Source organism: Embiotoca jacksoni, unplaced genomic scaffold, assembly GCF_022577435.1.
Source record: "Embiotoca jacksoni isolate LCO1_2020_lvr unplaced genomic scaffold, fEmbJac1.0.p SCAF_2, whole genome shotgun sequence".
In the NCBI taxonomy this organism is placed as follows: Eukaryota; Metazoa; Chordata; class Actinopteri; family Embiotocidae; genus Embiotoca; species Embiotoca jacksoni.
In genome coordinates this window covers 16290317-16312666 of record NW_027185340.1, presented here as the reverse complement: position 1 = coordinate 16312666, position 22350 = coordinate 16290317, and the positions used below count along the sequence as shown (strand labels likewise).

The following is a 22350-nucleotide window of genomic DNA, read 5'->3' as shown; positions in this document are numbered from 1 at the left end:
CTTGCATGTTCATTATAAAGTGGACTGTGCATACGGATTTACAGTACCAAGCAATGGTGACCTTAAGTTGAATATATTTTCATGTGCTTCTTCTCATGGGACAAATGCAGTGGACAATGGATGACAAAAGCCGACCCCCGTCATTTGGCGAGCTTTTTTTTAGAGCCAGAAGTGACCATATTTGGATGATTTGAGGAGAAGCAAAGGGGGTGAATCTGACTGAGAACTTGAAGACACTATGGCTGCCCACCTTCACCGGAAATCTGACCGTACCCAAGGCATGTCAATGAAACCAGACATACACCCCCAAATATACCTCTCTCTTTGAGGCCCAATATTTAATAAATTATAGAAGTATTTTCATTAGAACCACAATAACACTGGTGAGAGGGAGTGAATTTTGCAAATGACACCATAATGACATGTGGAAAAAGTAGTTGACTTTGTAGTTCATGAGAAAAGTCAATTTGAGCCAGATGTTTTTGGAGCAAGCTCTCAGTGGTATTGCACTTTAAGGCACTTCCGTCATGGCTTCACTTTTCAGACCTGAAGACTATGTCCATTTTTAACTACAGTCTGTGGTCTCCAGCTGACTTTGTTTGCAAGTCCAAGGTAGAACTGGAAAAATATAAAGTCCGGTTGTTATAAGCCGTTTGGCTTCTTAGTTTCCGTACTTGGTTCCAGTGTTCAAAACCAATTCAGACCAGGACAGAACTTCTAATGTTACGCGCAACTTTTTGAAGCACCCATGTCTGGTTTCCACACAGTCGGGAAATACCGGAAAGCAGATATGCTGGTCTATGTGCTCGGCCTTTTTTCAACATAACTTGTAACCCCACAAATTACCCTTGGTTTTGGAAGCAAACCTTTACTCCTGTTGGGTAAGCTTGTTAATATTTACAGCATACGTTGTAGTAGAAAACACACTACTTCAATTTCTTACACTTGTCCTCTTGTTTTTTTTTTTTTTTGGTCTTTGAAAAACAAAATTAGACACCACCATCCAATGTCTTTAAATGTTGAGTATCTGTCTTATTTTTAGAAATCCAAAGCTCGACAGACATGCTGTTAGCAAAGAGCCAAGACAATATTGTTTGCGCTGGAAAGGATAATACAAAAATCTAACTATTGTTGATGTTTAAAAGTTGCAGAGAACTATTTTGGCCATTTGGGGCCACACAATAAAAGTACTTTAGTTGATATAGCAAACAAAAAAATTCATATTTATATTTGCTTTTTTGGAGCAACATTAGCATTCATCCGGAGTCTTGTTGGAAGAAAAAAGAAAATTTTACTTGTCAAGATGTTGCCTATATTTACAAACAGAAACAACACTTTTGCATTTTACAAGAAGGACTGGGTGGCTAATTTCACTCTCTTTTTAGCTCTGTTTTGCTACTAGCTCCTGAGGGACTATGTTTAGCAGCGAAATGTTCCACTGTGTTGACTAACTAGTCGCTTACTGTGATCGTTTGCCATTTCGTGCTGGGCGGGCAGCGTACAACAGATTTATCTGAGGTTTTAGCTGGAAACAGCTGTCTGCTACTGCTGGAAATTTAGTGAATCAGACCACAGAGACTGAACTGAAAGAGTAAAGTTGCAGACAGTAAAACCAGAGAGATGCGAAAGTGACTCATAAATCTGCAGAGGACGGCAGAGTTGGGTGACGATTCTCTACGGATTCCTTTAACATTACACGTTCACCATTGTTAACATTGTCTCTTGTGAAGAATTTCTGCTCTGCATGTCTTCTTTGATCTGCACAGCTGAGATTTAATATGTTAGTTTAGCAGTTTTTGATGTTGCACCCCAACACAAGGTCTTTCTTTGTGGAAAGGTTTGTTGATGTAAACAGCTCAGGGCTGCTTGGCATGGCACCAGCGCTACAGAGCACGTGTTGCTTCAGGTGGCAAGTTCACTCCACCTGGGTGTGTACCTCCTTCCCCTGCTGCTTCCTTGAAAGTTTACAAATTCAGAAAAAAAAAAAAAAAAAGACAGGATTTCTGGTCCCACTGCTGCACTAATGAGCGCAGCGTTTTTTTTTGTTTTTTTTTCGATGAGTCACCAAAGGCACAGCAGGGTTAAAGCGGGGGCAGTGTGCACAAAGAGATGTAGTTGTTTGGTTTCACCTTGTGTAGCTGAGGTTAGAGTCAAATTAAATCTGAGGAAGTTGTGTGTGTGTGTGTGTGTGTGTGTGTGTGTGTGTGTGTGTGTGTGTGTGTGTGTGTGTGTGTGTGTGTGTGTGTACTGATAAATAAACGCTTCTATATCCTTTTTGTTTGGCTCTGTTTTCTTTTAATCATAAACCCTTGTTAAACAGAGAACAGAGTGAATCAGCCTGAGACAGAAAAAGTTTAGTGGCTATACACTGTACTTTTAAAATAAATGTTATGTTGTAGACAGCAGGTCCTGCTCTATCTTAACCTGGCATGTATGCTGTGACATTCAGTACTGCTTTAATGTCCTTTAAACGAGGGAAAGTATGAGGCAAGTGTTGGTAGGGGGAAAGTGTCGGAGGATTTGTTTATGATGCATGTGTTGTCCTTTTCCAGTCAATAAAAAAGACAATTGGCAGGCGGGGAGCAGACATGGAAACAAACATGACAGTCAGTCAATTTGAACTGTCCCATATAAAACTGAAAAGGCTACAGTATGTATTAAAATTGCATATTTGATTTTCCAACTCTTTTGGCTGATGCCAAATACTGAGTATGCACATCTTTTTTTTCACCTGATAGCAGAGAACATCAAGTCTTTCTTGAAGTGCAATTAACATATTATCATTCCTACTCTTGTGGTGATTCACTGGCAGATGCAAATATACAATACAATGCTTTAAAGAAAAAAGTACACATTTACTGAGCAAAGTAGTATAACTTAAGTTATGTAAAACAAGCCTGTTTACTTTTATATAACTGGGGATTATACACTAATTAAAAATATGCATGTATATTATATTCCATTTCTGCCAGTAGATCCTCGCAAATCCTACACACTGGTCCTTTAAGTAGACATGCAGAATCAATGTTAACTGGTTTAATGTCAAAATATTGATTTATTTTCTGTTATAACACATCAAAAAAAATTCCAAGATGATGTTGATATGGAGGTAAATCAGCTCCTACAGTTCATCAACACACTAAAATGATTTGTGATCCCTGAGACACCATCTGAAGCCTACCGCTAGTGGAATCATCAAAATGCGACATTGCATCCTTCGCCAAGTGTTCTGCAACTTCTATTCTCTTCTTTGTACACTCGTGAATTTCTTGGCAAGGACTTCACATCAGTAGGAGATTTAAAAAGGAACACAAATTAATTCCTGCACATGGAGTTGTCTGCTTGAGTATATTCTGCTTTGATCAAGTGTTGTGTCGGTGTCAGTAAATCAGGAAGTTGCTTAGTTCATCACTTTGAGTTGTTATAAACACAGCAGCAAAAATTAGAGCACGGATGTCAGGACTCAGCGAGTCAAGTGTTTGATTTATTCTATCAATTTTGAGTCCCAAAAAAGTGAGTACAAGATGATTTATCCAATAGTACTTTTAAAAGCGGGTGTTTTGAGATGGTGAAATGATGGTTGGAAAGGGGTTTTTTTTTCAGCCTGAACTTACAGAAAATCCCCTACAAGCATATGAAAAGTTAGTCTGTTGGTCAGGTTTGTTTGTTATTAAAATAAAACACAAATAGTCACCTTATTATAATCGGGGAAAGATGGAGAAACGGAGCACGACACAAGATGCAGAGTGAGAGACAGGCGGCCTGACTAACTATTTATCATGAAAAATATCCCACATGTAAAAGATGACGGGCAGAGGCAGCTGAAGCAGGCAGTAGCATGCTGTTTTCAGTAGTTTGATCTGTTGACTAAAGAGCACAGTGTGAATAAATGAAAGCTGGATAATGAATAAATAAAAGCGACACAGAGAAAAGGCGCTCCAGTGACTTGAGAAATGACTCGGGACTGTCCCTTTATTCGGCTGACTGACACTCGCCGAGCCGGGCAGGTAAAGCGGGGGGAAGGTACGAAAGTAGGTGGAAGGGGCACCGATGAAAAAATAATGATGCTCTATATGGCGATGCACATTATTTTATGTAGCATGCTGTTCCCATTTCTCCAATGACAGCCATGAGTTATCCACAGTTAGTGGAGCAACAAACATCGTTATCTCTGATACTGAAGTTAGGATGTGTTGTTGGTGGACATCCAGATGCATTTTAATATATCTTAGACATATTTGTATGTTTGCCATTTTTCGAAATAATTAAATAACACACATTAACTGACAAAACCTCTCGTCAGCCTTGAGTGATGCTTCCTCCAGACACCTTTCACACACACACTGTAACATCCTCTATTCTCTGCTGGCTTTCAATATGTCATATTTTTATGACTGAAAAAAAATAAATATTTGCAATCACTCGGGAAACCCGATTATAGAAAAACTAGCGGTTTTGTATGATACCGCCCTTCCCACAACCCCTGAGTCATCTTATATTTAGGAGCAGTTTATATTTAGCGGTGTTAAATCTCTCTTTGAAATTACAAGCGGAGCAGCAAACCTCTCTGGGGTCCTACTGAGCTGTTAGTCAGAGTTCAGTTTGACCAAGACGGTTCCAGCAAAGAAGGAGAGCGTGGTGATCTGACAGAAAGGTCCAACCTGGCGCAGTTTTTTTTTTTTTGCTGGAGAAGAAATGACTTTGTTCAGGATGATGTCGCTGCCCAATTAAATACACGCAGAGACGCACGCCTGGTAGATCATTTTGTAATGCAAATGCCATAATTGTACTGTTTAACAACCATAATGACAGGGTATAATAAATGTTAGCGAGTCTCGTAAAACACTGTGCAGCGTTCAAGCCCTTAAACTGTTACAGATAACAGCAACACGCTCCAACGCAGCTGCTTGAGGTGTTTAAACACAGGGCTGCTTTTGCTCTCTATAAAAGTAATTCAAGATACACTTGAGTAAAACCTGAAATGCAGTTATGCTGCGCTCGAATGGGGTCTTCCATTTGAACGGCCCCACCTCTTGTGATATTCACATCAAAACTCGAAATTTTCACTGAGCCCCAAGTTCACGAGTTGTGACGTGTTTGCAGAGGTCATTAAAATGGCAGAGGTCATGGAAGTTCATTTGTCATTGGATGTTACAGCTATTATTGTAATTTTAGTCATGTAAAGTTTGTCTTCATAACTTAGATAATAACCTCCGTCAGAGGGAAATGTTGATCTCCCCAACTTCCTCACCTTTTCTTTCTGCCTTTGCATTTCCTGCATTACGTTACCCCCTGTTCGCTTGCTAAATTGTGAGCCTCTGTGGGTTCTACATGCCGTCCATGTTACGGTTGCCCAGCAACAGTGTTTTTGCGATAACGCCCCTTGAACGCCAAGCATATGCTGCACACGACTTCCCATGAGCTCACGAGTTTAAATACACAGTTAGAACAGCAGAGGAGTAAATTGATGACCATCTGGTGCATTGCTGACACTTGGTCCTCACCCGGAGTTTTCACACAAACGTACCAGAATCCTCATCTTCATCTAAAAAGGACCAATTATAAGCAACACAGCTCCTTAAGCAAATAACTGTTTTTTAACATTTTTCATGACTGTGTAAGGAAATAGTTTCAGAATGAAGTACTGTATGATGATAACAAATTCATTTCTGTACTTTTTTCCTCCCATAAACGAAGAAATCGTATTTCATCAAAAGTGCATTAAAGAAGGGTGCAGTGTTTTTTCAAATGCAAAACAAAACGTTGGTTTAAAATTTTGATTTAAAACAGCTCTAAACTATCTTTATAGTGCAGATAAGATACAGCTTTTCCTCCTATCCCCAGGATACAGGATCTATGTCAGGTCTCATCATTCTCTCCTTAATCAAAAATGAATTTCCCTGATTTGAACATCTTTTCAGGACTCGACGGGTTTTCTTTCATCTCTGATCAGCTGCCTGCAAACAACAATCATAAATGAATTTTTTGATTGTTTCATTTTCAGTCAATCAACTGTCTTGCATCTCGGGTAAGACAGCATAGCCAAGCAGCGAGGAGTAACTTCCATCGTGTTTTTAGGCGATCAAACAAAAGCAGGGTTCTTGAGCAACTCTGCAAAGCACATTTGATCAACACAGATACGGTAATTACACTTTTGTTCACTACAACCAACTGGAGCACCTGATAAGACGAGAGATCCTTGCAGGAAAAAAAAAATGGGTCAAGAATCATCAAAGAATTGCGTCTGATACCAAGATTAAAGATGATTGCCATTTCACACAAGGATGCGTATCTCTGCTGATTTTCCACTTCTCAATTTCCAAACATGACCTGGTGTCACAGCTCATCTTGTCCGACACGTAATGTTCTGACACCTCAAACCGGAAAATGTAATGAAAATATTTTCAAGTAAGTATTCTGTCACCCAGAAACACAGTTTCATCCCTTGCATTCGTAGTTGAGAAAGTTTCAGCCGTAACGGCTTGGAGAAATCAGCTCCGAGCGTAAAGGGAGCGACTTGTCCGTCTGAAACCAAACACTGTCACTACAGAGCACATCAGACCAAATGTTCTTTTCTACTGTTGTTCAGCCAACCTCCTGCATCCATTGTGTGTGTGTGTGTGTGTGTGTGTGTGTGTGTGTGTGTGTGTGTGTGTGTGTGTGTGTGTGTGTGTGTGTGTGTGTGTGTGTGTGTGTGTGCCATTGTCTTTTCTACATGACAGGAATAGTGCTCAAATATTTTGCAAAGTTTTGAGAGATCTGTTTTTTCAAACACACACACACACACACACACACACACACACACACACACACACACACACACACACACACACACACACACACACACACACACACACACATACATGTACATACCGTCACATGATTTTCTCTCTGTTCATATTTGTTGTCACTTTTCTCTCCCTGTGTATCAGTTTCAAGTCAGTGAGTATCATGATGTGAACAGATGGACTTTGTAGTGTGTGTTGATGTTTGTTTTTGACAAGTGTGTGATGTGTGAATGATGGCAGATGTCTTTGTCTGCATATGTATTTATGTTTGAGTGTTTTTACTGAGATATGAATCTGATTTTGCAACTCTGTTTGTACGTCTGTTAGTGTGTGTGTGTGTGTGTGTGTGTGTGTGTGTGTGTGTGTGTGTGTGTGTGTGTGTGTGTGTGTGTGTGTGTGTGTGTGTGAATGTTTTGTTCTCTCCGTACTCAAGTATCACTGCCAAATCTGGACACATAAACTAACGCAGATGCTACGACGTGGTTATTTTACTCTATTAAGCCAAACATTCACAAATACTGACCTGCTGTTGCTGCTGTTGAAAAATATGGACAGAAATCAAAAGAATTCTGATAAACAATAAGCACAAACCCTGTCAAAGAATCATTTCGACACTGCAAAACAGTCCAGCTGAGCAATCTGGTTTAAACATACAATACAAACAATATATTTCAATGAAACTAAAGGTGCATTAAATCTACAGTGGGGGGCAAAAGTCTAACACCACATCTAAAATGTGTCATGTTTTTGAAGATTTAAAAACACAATAAATGAAATGAAAAATGAAGAATTATGTTAGATTCTGCACTACAGCTCAGCAACAAATTGAAGCAAATTTGTAGCACTGACTCGGTTCTAGGATTTCCTTGAGTTGAATCTCTACAGTTGAAGCAGCATTCAGATGACACTCAGGTGGATTTACTTCAGCTCATGACAGGCTTGTTCAATTCATTCAGCTTAGAGAGACTTCTTGGCTGTGTCTCAGGTTTCCAGTAGAGCACTGCTGACTAAGTAACATTGTGATAGTAGGAAATATGGCATCAGAACTAAATGAAAGTGTCCAAAATTTGATTGTTATTCTCAGTAAAGGGGAGCTTTCTCGGCGTCAAATCATGGCTCGGCTAAAGGTATCTAAGCGGGAAATGCATGATGCAAAAACCCACATTTGTATTTTTGCGTTGTCCTTCTATTTACTAGTGCGGACACATCTTAAAATGATCATACACAGAAACCTCTCTTTTCAGCAGAACAATGTAAAAGCAAGCTTCCAGTGTCAAACTCTGCACATACTTCATTCTGCACAGTGAAGCGCAAAACATCCAAGTCAAGAAAGGACAATCAAAACACATTTTTAGCTTGTAAGATACTCAAATCTTTATCCACATAATTTTTTTTGCAATATGAAACAATCAAAGCATCTTTTTGTAGAATATTGTTACATCCAATTTCATGGATAATTTCCCCCAATAAATATGCAATATGAAGCAATCATCTGATCGCAATCAGATGATTGCTTCCTCGTGCATATTTTTGAGATTTCATTTATAGATAAGTATATGGTGTGTGTGTTTATGTGGAAGGATGATTTATTGGTATGAACAACGGGGCAGCAATACAAAGGGACAGAGGAAGAGAAAACGAGAAGCATAATAAAGGGAAGGGAAATCCGATTGGGCAAACTCATCCTGGATTTCTTTCCAGCTTCAACTCAAACCCAGTGGGACCAGTGAGTCGTCAAAGTGAATGTTTGCAGTATTAATGTAAAGGGCCAGAACAAGAAGATGGCTCAATTAAAGCAGACACACACCTTTATAGTATGTGTTCCTCTAAGGGTTCCACGATATATATATATTTCAGTTTGAGGAATTGGCAAAAGACTGCACTGTGTGCAAATGCCAGTGTACTCTAAGCAAACAATAAAGATTATAAAGACCAATAAGTCTTTTTACAGCGGTAAAGGATGAGGAAGTGAAATATGATGTTTTTGTTCCTCAGACTGAACGAAGACAGACAACGCAGCTTTTTCCTCTTTCTAGCAGTATGGGTTTCTACAGTATGGACATGGTGGGAAATGTATTCCAGCAGTTTGATGATCTTCAAAAAGGAGTCACTGCTTTCACCGAACAGCCATCAGTCACACAGAATAAGTAAAAAAGATAAATCAAATTCAAAATACAGTCTGCCTGAGATATATGCTCCCTACAAGCTGCTTTTCTTTTTTTTTTTTTTTTACCTGCGTTAGCAGGACGCTATGAAATATCAGGCTAATACAAATGAAAGGCCATTGAGGCAAATATTCAAATCCTTATCCTAATTGAAGATGCATTGCATAACAGTTGCAGGCAATGAAGGCAATGCTGCAAGTCATGCAGTCATTAGAGTTGTAAAAACACGCGGCAATCCATTTCTAATCACCAAGTAATCAGCCGTTTAATCACAGAGCTCCACAATAAGGGAATTTCAGTTAACTTTCCACACTACTGAGCTCACTGGATTTATCTGGCCTGGGTTTGCACGAACACGATGTGAGCTCACCCACAAAAGGGGTTTTGAATTATTACAGACGGCTGACAGGCATGCATGACTGCCCAACCAAAATACCCTCTAACAATCACACAGGCTTGTAAAACAAGAGTTATTTTTAAACTAAAAGCGCACAGTGTGAAAAAATCTGGAGAAGGACCGAGGGAGAAAATTTATATGAACAAAAAATAATAATAATATCAGTATTTGGATTCATTAAGCAAACTATTCTACCGGTTTCTGACCCTGTAGTTATGTCATTCTGGCAAGGTGCTGTGACCAAGCTGAAGAATACTTCAGCTTGGTCACAGGATGAAGGGGTTTCATCAGATTACAAGGTTGCCAAAAAATTACTATAACTTCTGTTAGCATTTGTAGTTGCAGTGAAAAGTATGGACACATCTACCCCTTCAAGAAGTTTGTTGTACTATTTTCTACACTGTAAAAACAACAATAAACACATAAAAAAATGTGAAACAACACAAATGGAATGATTTGTTGAACAAAAAACACCTGAGCTGACATTACCAACCCTACAAATCTTCTGCAATAAACCTTTTTAATCCCTTCTTCTTTCAGAATAGGACTTTCAGTGACGTTTGCTCATTTACAAAGTGTGGCAATGCCAGCAAATGTCAAAAACAGAGAATTAACCCTTAGAACCAGATTTTTCCCACCTGTTCTTTTTAGTTGAGTATCAAATTTTCATCACACAGAGACGCATTTCCTATGAAACTCAACGACAGGAGATTTCCAGAAATGTCCATGCCTCATCTGTGTGACGAAGCGTTGCAGAGACCATCAAAGTTGAAATTGCATCGTTGTTGCGCAGCGTCCATTTTCCCCACCCCGCTACTTGTAATGGAAAAATTCCCTGATCAGAAAATCTGCTCACAGAGATGTGTTGGTACAAAGACTGCCAGCTGAAATCTTCAGCTTAATTAGCTGCTTTACCTTGTCCTGTGTATTCAATTCAGTTCATGTCCATCAAAGCCATTGGGTCTGATCAAGATAGAGAACTACGGTCCATTTTTTAAAGTCTTCTAATTGTGTTGTGAAACTCTCAAGTCCGCTGATGCATTTGCATATTTCAGCAGTGCTGTGTGGACATCAAGTGGTAGCAATGTCACTGACCAAAAATTGCCAGCTTTCCAACAAAGGCCACCAGTTGGCCAAACATGTCTAAAAAGTTTGCCCTTCAGCGTGCAGTTGGAGTTTTAGCTCTTTAAGTTTCTCAACCCACTTCTGATCCTTGAGCTCTGGATAGTCTTGGCTTTTTTTCAGCCAGAAGTTCCTTCATGGCATCAAAGTAGCCGATAAACTGTTCCAAATCTTTCCTACAGCTTGGCTACAAGCCCCATCACGTTACCAGGGCATCAAATAGTGACACTTTGCCAAAACCTTTGGCATCAGAATTATGCACAAGGTGCCCTTTGTTGCACCCTGACCACGCTGGTCAAAGAAGGTCACGTCGCTGAGTAGAAAGAGACAACACATGACTTTCACCTGAGAGATCAAAGTTTGAGTCCATGAAAAAGCAAAAGTCAACATAGGTTTGCTTTAATTTAGGCTACTTAAGCAACACAGTATTTAAATGACGTAATGTTCATAAAGTACAACTCCAATTCCCCCAAAAATTCTGAACGCTGTGTGAAATGTAAATCTTCAGTTAAAGATAGAGTAACTGCACTCAAGCTTGAAGAGCAGATAGATGATTGTGATGTGTGTTTATATTTAAATAGTATACTGGACTCTCTAATAGCAAACATGACCTTCATCATGCTTCATTTGACGAGAATTCCTAGATGTTCACTGGTGGACTTGACAGTGCTCAGAAATTATATCATAATTGCATATGGATTCATGGTGCCACAGTTTAGGAATTTAGGCTGAGATCAAAGACCCGTCTTCCACACGCTAACTTTGATAAAGTTGGTACAACGGGTGTAGAGCTAACTGACAGATTACAGATACAGTAAATATCAAAACTGCATGTTTTTCCAGGCATGGAAACGTCTTGTGCTACACCTTAGCAAGCTAAACAAACAAAAACGTTAACGTCTGTCTTTGTGTTGTGTCTCATTATCTTGTCAAGCTCAGCTGTCAATCAAACATGTTTACCTGCCTGCCCACTCAAAGGCTCAAGGGATAAAGGAGCATATTTAATCTATCTCAAAAGGCCCTTTCTAAAGAATAATGGCTTCACCGTACTCTGATGTGATTTTGGATGTTTTTATTCATATCATGTTCTGCTAATGTTCTTATGTGGACAAGTGGCTTAGCTTCAGTTGTATATTATGATTACTAGCAAACACAACTTTTTCAAGTTGTTTGCCAGTCAATCTTTTCTATTATGATGGCAGCAGAGAGGATTACTGTAAATGCTCAGAAGCTTAATAGGATATGTGCCTATTTGCCTCAAGACATTAATTACATTCATTGTTTGGAAAATAAGTAAGTAATTAAATATGACAGTTGAATAACAAATCCTTTATCTTTCTCTATTTTCCAGCAGTTTTCTAACTATCCTTTATTTGACATTCTTGTCAGTCACAGTAAGCACATCACGATGATTATTTAATTGACGTTGTGAGCAGCATTTTCCTCTAAATTGGAACTTGGAAAAGCAGTGTATACGCTGTCATTCACAGTCTATCATGTGTACAGGTGCAGACTAACTAACTGCACATCCTCTTTGCGTGGGCAGTGACCTGTGTGTCATGTGTGCTGTATTATTAAAGTGTGTGTGGTACTCCGACCTCACTGAGACTCCGGGGCATCAGGAGTTATGAAAACTTTAGTGAGAGATTTCACAGCCGACTGAGGAGAAAACGAATGAACTAAGAAGAAGGAAATAAAGATTTATGGTTAAGGCTGTGAAGAAATGTGCGCTTGTACTTTGTGCTGTTAGGCACCACTGTGTGTCGAGGCAATGGAGGATAGATGGCAATCAGAGCAGCTGCTTCCTCGCCACACCTCGGCTTGTTTTTTTTTTTTTATTAATGTTATTTATTTAGTTCATCATTAATAAAATTGACAAATCTGAATGCATTGAGGGGGGACTGATCATGCAGCATCAGCAGGAGCGTGCCCTGACTGATGAAGTACTCCTGTCTGTTTAATTAGATGCAGAAATGTGAACGGAGGATTGACAAAAATCATTTCCACACTGGTGTGTTTTCTGCTGTAGTTTTAGCACATTTGTATTCAACCTTCATTATATTTTATGACCCTTTTTGCTTACATGATCAAGAGTCACGTGTCAGATGATTGTTTGTTGGAGTGCTTACATTAGCACAAGCAGTCTCAGCAAAATGTCGGAAAAAGGTCACATTGAATGGAGTTGGCAACACGTTATCATTCCTGTCTTTCGCTGGATGCCTTTCCATCTGCCTCCCATCTGTATTAGCAGACTTGACATATTTTCTATCTGCTAAGTGTCTTTTACATACCTGAGTGCTAGTTGACCAAAATATTTATTTTTAATTATACTCTTCTTCTGAATTTACGTGCGACTAAACTCAACACTGGAAATACAAAAGCTGAGGGTTGTATCACTGCAGAGCCTGTATAATTAGTTTAGTCTCATTTAAAGATCAACATATCAGCAGACTGACCCCCATCAAGAAACAGTTGCGAGACTATTAAATATGTATTCGTGTTTCTCCTAAACAAAATTGTTCCTGTTGTGTGCATAAATAAAAATCGCTGTGTTTTTCTGTCTGTAAGGATCAAAGGCTGCCTTACTTTCTGTTTTTTTAGAGTTTGCTTTAGCGAATAATGAAGTCTTCCGATGTCTTTTAGGGCAGAGTGGCTTTGCAGGTTTTTTTAAAATCGTATTAGTCATACTGAGGTGACTGCCATTTGTGCTGCAGTGTCACCTCCCTGCGCAGTGTTGCTAGATATAAGGCAAGGTTGACAGGACGCGTTATATTGATTCATTGAGCCGCACATTCTGCAATTAAGATTTAAACATCAATTAGTATGCAGCTGGTGTTGGCTGATATTTGACCTTGTGAATTTCAATCACGCATATTTCACGTTTCCCTGTTTGGTATGGTAAACACAGGACGGTGCGCACACCAGAGGTAGACTGAAATACCCAAAGATATTTGTAAAGGCAAATACTAATCATTTTGCATGTTTTTGTCCACTCACTGCTGCAAATGAGAGCTAACAATAATGCATTTTATGAAGCATGCTATCTTCTACATTTCACATGTCTGAATGCAGTCTTTCTACCCTCTAGGCAGCTATTAGTTTCCAGGCATTTCCATGAAAAGAAATACAGTATATTAGCAGACTTCTGACAACAACCCCCAACCCACCTCCCTCCTCAAAATGTTTTGGGCATGTTTGTACTTTGTTAAAAGACCTCCTTCTCATGACCTCCTCCTTCAGTCCTGGTCATACCAAGGTGGGGCAAAATGTTCACAGAGAGGGACTGGACAACCAAAGCAAATTTCAATAGTCTGCTTAACAGAGTTTCATTCATCATTCTGTTTCAAAATTATTTTAAGTTACTGAAGCAACAACCCCATAAGACTGATTCGTATATTGTACGAGTGTGCTGGGGTAGGGGCTGGAGTTTCCCAGCATGCCCTAAGATAATGTTGTTTGTGTTTAAGTACACTGTTCAGATGTGGCAAACAGTGTTCGTGTTAATGGTTCGCAGACTACTTCTGCTGTGTTTCTGGAGTTGTGCAGTTTGTTGTCGTGAAACAAAGCACTCCAAGATCCATCTCGTGTTTATAAGATAATCAACATGGAAAGATATCTAACAATTGATTTGCCGTACACGGAGACGTGCGGCGGATGTGGGGAGCTAGGTACAGGACTATGATCTGTTATCTATATGTTGATCTTAGAATAGAAAGAAGGGCCTCCTGCTAGCCCCTGAAACGGGTCCCCGGATGGCCGGCTATGATGGAGATTAAACTTTCAAGAACTCTGGTGTGGTTCTTTAATGATCTCTAGTACAAGACTCTCGACATATTGTGAAACGGATGTAGATGATATATTCAGCATGGAATCATATGAGGGTTTACCTGAACACTGTAGTGATGTCTGTGATCCTGGCAGAAAAAAGGAAAAGTCACATCATCCAAAGACTTCCGATATTTAAATGATGTCGTGAAAGCTGGTGACATTTTTTTTATACTTTAAAAAAGATGTTTAAAAAAAGCCCACGAAAATAGCTGCTAATGGGAAATTTGCTTGCATTTCAAATAGACTGATCTGAAATGCAAGGACATAACTGGATTTATTTTCTGCTTATGAGCTTAACAACAGCGCAGTGATTAGCACTGTGTCTGCAAGTGAGACAGACTCGGATTAATTCATTTATTAAGTCATTCTGGGAACCACCGTTTCCTCCCTCAGTCTCAAAACTTGTTTAATGTACAGCTGTACATTGACTGACGGTGAGACGACCGTGTATTGAGCAGTGAGTAATGGTGTGGTGACCTGTACACAGTTCCCTGACACTGTCTCACTCCATCCTGGGATTTGATGGGGGCGGGGTTACAACATATTGACAGAAGAACAAACACTGCTGTGACACAGAAGCTGTTTGAGGAACTCGGGGAGAACAAATGCATTTAGAGATGTCACTAAACTGAAAGGGGACATGCAATATCTTAGCATTAGCATCTATGAGGCGCTAGGGGACATAATAATAATACATCAAAGGCAAAAAGGAGATGAGAGGAAGCAAATGAAAAACCTATTAAAGTATGCAGCGGAGAGGATTGTGGGAGGAATGGTGGGGACGAATGGATGAAGGAGAACAAAATGTGACTAGTTGTGAGGGAACAAAAAAAAGGGTGCTCAGTGGTGCGGTTTCAGACAAGATAGATGTCCTCTTTTTTCAACAGATGGAGAAAGGGGACACCTATAAAGAGACCATGTTAAGTGTTTGACGGAGTGGGAGCAGCAGAGAAACTGAGGCTGATGTGATTGTGGTTAAGTGACAGCAGAGGACAGACTAGAGAGCTCAGTAAGCTGCCCTCCTTTTGGCAGCTAAGATGCACTGAGAGGTAGAAAAGTGCTGTCCACAACTGTCCTTTCTCTCACACACACACACACACACACACACACACACACACACACACACACACACACACACACACACACACACACACACACACACACACACACACACACACAACACAGATGCAAACACAGACACCAAATGTCATTTGAACTGAATTAGAAACCTCCAGAGGCAACTTGGCCTGAATGCAGCACTTCCTCGTCAAACGGGGAAACAACTGCCCTGATACTTCAGCTGAACTTGTTTTGAGCTTTCTTTCTGTCGCTTCGGTCTTTTCTTGCACGTTTTGTTTCATGTGAGATGGTTTGAGACCAAATAATTAGGGAAAAAGTCCCCTTAATCCACAGTTAATCAGATAATTCCAGAAAGATATTATGACGTTGATAGATAATCACTCTCCAGTAACAATAAACCAAAGTTTGTGGTCCAAATCTTCCATGTTCAAACTGTAAGTGAATTTCTTTATAATGATTAAAGTCTTACTTTCGTAGTTTTACGTGTCCTTTGCACCAGTGACTACACTGTTCATCAAGATCATAGCTGAGATCTGGGAAAATGGCAATATCCCCAAAAAGATATCACTTAATGGTTAAAAAATTACATTGCTCACAGTTTACAGGGTGACATGTTCATATCTGTGTTTATTTGATATTTTGTGGCGGGAATATTTCTTCCAGCAAAGACCTTGCATAAAGAGTGTAACCTTTTCCACCAGATTTATCTCAATGCCTTGAAGAAATGTAATTCTGACTGACTTATTGTAATGATGTAGCGATGAGGTTTTCCTTCGCAGTGTGAGATAAGTAGGGACATTGTGAGCCCTATTTCAGTGTCACCTCCAAATAATGCACTTGGTCTGATTGTGAAAGGAGTCACACACTTCGTCGCATCTTTTCCCTGTTTGAACTTTATTGTAGCGCTATTTTTGAAATGCAAGACATCAGTAATCACTGTGCCATTGTAACTATTGAAATGATGGAGGAAAGTATAAAAAACGACACAATTTGTCATAAACCAACATTATTCCAAAAACATCCCGAGTAAGATAAAAACAAATTGCTGAATCTTTAAAGCCAGATAGAAGGTAAGGGGCACGGAGAAGGAAATCTACGAGTTGTCAAAACGCCAGCAACACTTGCAATATGTGGGATAACTGCTGTTAACCTTTTCTTAACTTTTCTCGTACTTGTTGTTCATACAGATAAATGTTGGGCCACTTCTTTTGTTTAACTTTACTGTTAAAGTGCAGTCAGTTGAAAATGTATTTACTGTTTGTCTTAATTTAGCAGCAACTAGTTCATCAGCTGTCACCTAAACATACAGCGGGTAAAATAAGTATTGAACACGTCACCATATTTCTCAGTAAATATATTTCCAGAGATGCTATTGAAATGAAATGTTCACCAGATGTTGGTAACAACCCAAGTAATCCATACATACAAAGAGACCAAAACAGATAAGTTCAGAAATTAAGTTATGTGTAATAATGTGAAATGACACAGGGGAAAAGTATTGAACACGCTCACTGATATTTATTTAATACTTTGTACAAAAGCCTTTGTTGAGAATGACAGCTTCAAGACGCCTCCTGTATGGAGAAGCTAGTTGTACGCATTGCTCAGGTGTGATTTTGGCCGATTTTTCCACACGAACAGTCTTCAAATCTTGAAGGTTCCGTGGGCCTCTTCTATGAACTCTGATCTTCAGCTCTTTCCATAGATTTTCAATTGGATTCAAGTCAGGTGATTGGCTGGGCCATTCTAGCAGCTTTATTTTCTTTCTCTGAAACCAATTGAGTTTCCATGGCTGTGTTTGGGATCATTGTCTTGCTGAAATGTCCACCCTCGTTTCATCTTCATCATTCTGGTAGATGGCAGCAGATTTTTATCAAGAATGTCTCGGTACATTTTTCCATTAATCCTTCCTTCAATTATATGAAGTTTGCCAGTACCGTATGCTGAAAAGCAGCCCGACACCATGATGTTCCCACCTCCAAACTTCACTGTTGGTCTGGTGTTTTTAGGGTGATGTGCAGTGCCATTTGTCCTCCAAACATAGTGTATTATGGCATCCAAAGAGTTCAATGTTGCTCTCATCTGACCAGACTATATTCTCCCAGTATTTCACAGGCTTGTTCAAATGTTGTGCAGCAAACTTTAAACGAGCTTCAACATGCTTTTTCACTCATCCGTCAGAAATCTTGCGAGGAGAACCTGGTCGTGGCCAGTTTATGGTGAAATGATGTTCTTTCCACTTTCGGATTATGGCCCCAACAGTGCTCACTGGAACATTCAGAAGTTTAGAAATGCGTCTGTAACCAATGCCATCAGTATGTTTTGCAACAATATTGTTGCAAAGGTCTTGAGAGAGCTCTTTGCTTTTACCCATCATGGGATGTTTCTTGTGTGACACCTTGGTAATGAGACAACTTTTTACTGGCCATCAGTTGGGACTGAACCAGCTGATATTAATTTGCACTGACAAGAGGCCGGATTGCTTTCTAGTTACTGATAGATTTCAGCTGTTGTCTTGGCGTTCGATGCCTTTTTGCACCTCCCTTTCTTCATGTGTTCAATACTTTTTCCCTGTGTCATTTCACATTATTACACATAACTTAATTTCTGAACTTATTTGTTTTGGTTTCTTTGTATGTATGGATTACTTGGGTTGTTACCAACATCTGGTGAAAATTTCATGTCAATAGCACCTCTGGAAATATATTTACTGAGAAAAATGGTGTGACGTGTTCAATACTTATTTTACCCGCTGTATATGACTACATCATCTGCATACATATTTCAACATATATGGAATAATATAAACAATGGACAACAGGGGCCCTAAAATAAAATGCAGACGAGGTGTGTTTTTTGCTAATAATAATACATTATTAATCCAAACACAATGGGTACTTTGTGTATGATTTTATCCGCTTTAAATATTTTATATTTAGGCTACTTACTATTCAAACCCTGTGTGAGTCGAGAAACACTGCTCCTTTACCCGAATTAACCTTGCAGCCCGGCTCAATGCTCTGAGAGATGGTCCCAAAAGCAACAGTTGGTACTGTTCATGAGGGCAGAGACAATACTGCTCACGAGGCGAGAATGTCCGAATCAAAGGTCAAACGGGTTGAAGACTTACTTAATTGGAGTCTCTCTCCAAGGTAGCTGTTTATACGAGTTTTCAGTGGTCAAAGAGAGAGGCAGCATGGTATTACAAGTAAATATAGCATTGTTATACCATTCAATTTTAAATTCAGTCAAATTGGGTAGTATTTCTGTAATTAACTAATTGTACTAATTGACGTCAGTAAATGACTTCCAAATTGTAAGAGCAATTTCAGCAAGCTGTGGCCACGGCCGTCTTTTACAGTAAGTGTAAAAATAACATGCATGTACAAAAAATGTCTGTTTGTGCCACAGGCATACAGCTTTTGTTCTGACTGTCTCTCCGTTTCCCGACTATTTCTCCTCCTCGCTCACTGTCTTTCTCTGTTGTCTCTCACTCAGCATCTAATCAGCTGCTGGAAGGTGACCAAAAACTCAAACAATTGCAAAGAGCTCCAGCCAGAAATGAACAAATCTGCATCATTACATTTTATTTCAATTTATTTATTTTTTTTACATCAAGGTATGGCCGCTTTTTGGTGCCTCTCCAGAGTTACACAGGATCAGAGATGCTGAATTAAAATTAATTTGTTGTGTGAGGAGGTCATTGAGCTATAAACATTTAGTGAGAAGAGGATGCACATTACAAATGTGAAGCTCATTATGTTTTGTTTGTATTTGCATGAATGCAAATCTGTTTTCGTTTATGCTGGGGTGTCTCTCTTTTTGTTTTTGGGTGTGTGCACTTGTGTGTGTTGTACGATTATCCTACTCACTCGACTGTGTCCTCCCAGCTACACCACTGTCTCTGATCCAGCTCTTGCATATCCATCCTGAATTTGGCCAGGCAGAACTCCTCAATAGCATATTCGTAGTGGCGTTCGCACCCAAGTGCTGACACACACTGAGACACTGTGAAAAAGAGGAAAAGAGGTGATGGGTGTAGTTAGATTACAGCACGATGTATAACTCAAACAACTTAAACAAATTTAAACCAACAGGTACTGTCATTCCAGGGTGATTGCATGAAAGAATACAAGTGGCCATAAATGTTGTCATTTTTTTTTTCTTTTGATTATTACAAACTAAGCCATTTCACCACTTCTTGAACATAACACTGAAACAGCATCTGCTGTAACACTAACCCTGTGTTATCTTTATCATTGCCTCACAAGACCTCCAAAACCACACACATTGAGGAACATTTAATTTAACTGTTGCTTAATATTTTCAAGGAGCAGGACAGTTTAATACTTAAACTGCCAGACTGGGTGTGCTCATAAAGAGAAAATGACAAAATATGTAATACAGATAAGAAAAAAAAATAATTAATTTTCATTGCATTGTAATTATTTTTGTAATATATCTTATACAATTTTTATTTTCTAATACTCCAGAAATGTTCACATCAGTAGCTTTTACACACCCCAAATTCTCCAGTTTTATTCCAAATTATATTCTGAAACTTTTTCCGGATGACTGTTCATTTATCATTCATAGCCTTATTTATATAACATTTTATTCCTAAAATTTAAAACACGTTTTTATGACTTGCAGTATTTTCTGACAGAGTGACAGAAAGGGGATGTCTAAAATCCCCTCTGTAAAAACCATTAAACTCTATATGTCAACAAAAAATGGCTTTGTCCAATGTTCAGCTTTCTGTTCTGGAAATGTATGTAGAGATAATTGGTAGATTTGCATATTTAAACATAATATTTCATAAAACTTGGAATCTAAAAATAATTGTCCTGACATAAGTACCTTAATGGGCTGTCGCTCACACACAGTTCTTTCAATCCTGATCTAAACTTGATCAAATTAAAGCTAAAACTTGGCACTCTAACGTGTTATCCTTTTTTAATTTCAAACTGAATGTGGTAAGAAATGTAACCTGAAGAGTAGAAAATATGCAGCTGTCACCAAATGTTTTTAATTTGGACTGTGTCTGTATTTATACATTAATGTTATCGTGCAGAGTGATGGATGCATAAAGATATGAAATAATCCAGTCAGCATCATTTTAAAGATGGCTTGGAAAAACAAAACAGTACAAAAAAGAGGGTCAGAAATATAAACAAATAACTTGTTCACAAGTACAAACAGTCTCGACTCATGTTGTGAAGAGAGCGGATGAAAAGATTTCGTCAACACAACTCCAGTCAAAGACTGTGATCAAAGAGCAAGATGAAGTGCGTATGTTTATGAGAGACATGGACATAAATAGGGAGTAAGAGTTTACAGATTTTTATGTTGATAACATCCTGCCGGCAATCCCAGTCTACCACTGTCTTCTAGCTGAGAAGCAAAACAGGGCATCAACTTACAAAGTGACCTATTTTGGCATTTTCTGATCTGGCACCCGGTTTGGCAGGAGTTACTGTTATGGTTATAAAACTAAAACAATTTGTGAAGGTTAAGGGAAGATTGAGCACAAATCTGTGCTGGAACACAAAGTCCTGCCCCCCACATGTTGGACTCTTTTACTTTTCACTTTACATAAAGGGCACACTGTACTGAAGATGAATGCACTCATTGGGCAAAAATTGTGTGTTGCAAGATGAATATCCAAGATGAATATAATTCTTAACTATACACGGGCCTGCTTAAACAAATAAGTAATCAAAGGGTTTAAACAAATGGTTGCCATCATTTTCCTGTTGAGAACAGTGTCCTTAATAATAAATACTCCTGTCTCAGTGTCCATTATCACATACAGTAATTATCTTCTTTGTTTGGACAAATTGAGTCATGCAACCACACGAATCTCTGTTTGCTCTTAAGATTACATACAACAATGTCCACCCAAAGAAAAACAAAATAACAGCATCATTTGTTTGAGCACATCCCCCAAAATGATATATGCTTTTGTTCAAGTAATGGAAACGTCCTTGGGTAGGGGGGATTGATGGGAAAGCAATTTCCCATTTCCAAGTAACAAAATCAAAAAGCGAGACCATGTTCATTTAACTCATCATTGTAACCATAACTACAAAAATCCCATAATCTTCAAAAAAGCAGCAATTAGAATAAGTTCAGACTTTGTTAAACAGAATTAGGGCTAGATACCAAATTTAAAAACATGTATGTCACCGATTAAACTGTACCAAACTTCAATACCTTAACTACATCCACACTAACAAATTTTACTTAAAAAAAAAAAAAAATGCCATTCGCAAACTTTTGTTGTTTACGCGAGAGTAAATCTCATCAGTGTCAGTGAGCTACTATAGTCTGTACTTGAGTGGCCCGCACACGTCGATAAAACTACACAGCTTCAAATTGAGTAAATCGTACATTAGAATGCCTTATTTCACTCAAACTTATCTTTGGCCACACATCTGTCTGTGTTGATTTGCTGCAGTAACCCTAAGTTTCTCTGTGCAGTTAGCCAGCTAAGTCAACTGATAGCATGTGAGGTGCTTAGATGACGTCTGTTAATTGTTGCAACAGACAAAAATGTGGGTTGCACTCTCTCCTTCTAAACGAGATGAAAACTTAAGTCCCATACTGTGCAACGACATTTTATTTTTAAGTTGAATTCTATAAAATGTATTTTTTTTTAAATATTTCAGGATCGAAGTCAAGGTTTGTTCCCGATATCGTAAATTCTTTTAATAATGCCCAGCCGAACACAGATCCTGAAGTCGTCTTTGGAAACTGTTTGGAAAAGGGGAGGCACTTTGAAAAAAATACATGGCAGGTGATTGGATGAACCATCTGTCTATCATGGGCAAACTTCAACCAATTACATCATTGATGTTATCAAATGAACAGTTGCTTCTCGCTGTTGTCACACCTAAACAACTTCCGTAGCTCCCTATACGTCCCTGAGGACAATGTTTGGTTCACTGTGATTAAAAAATGCATAACT

The 22350-nt window shown here is 38.9% G+C and overlaps 1 protein-coding gene across 1 annotated transcript in view; it reads right to left on the bottom strand.

The window, feature by feature from the left end:
• ramp1 (receptor activity modifying protein 1) overlaps positions 1–22350 on the bottom strand; it is a 50293-nt gene that overhangs the window by 468 nt on the left and 27475 nt on the right. Inside the window, exon 2 of the mRNA XM_069154775.1 lies at positions 19253–19388. Within this exon, the coding sequence (XP_069010876.1) occupies positions 19253–19388 (136 nt within the window). The remainder of the gene's footprint in view (positions 1–19252; positions 19389–22350) is intronic.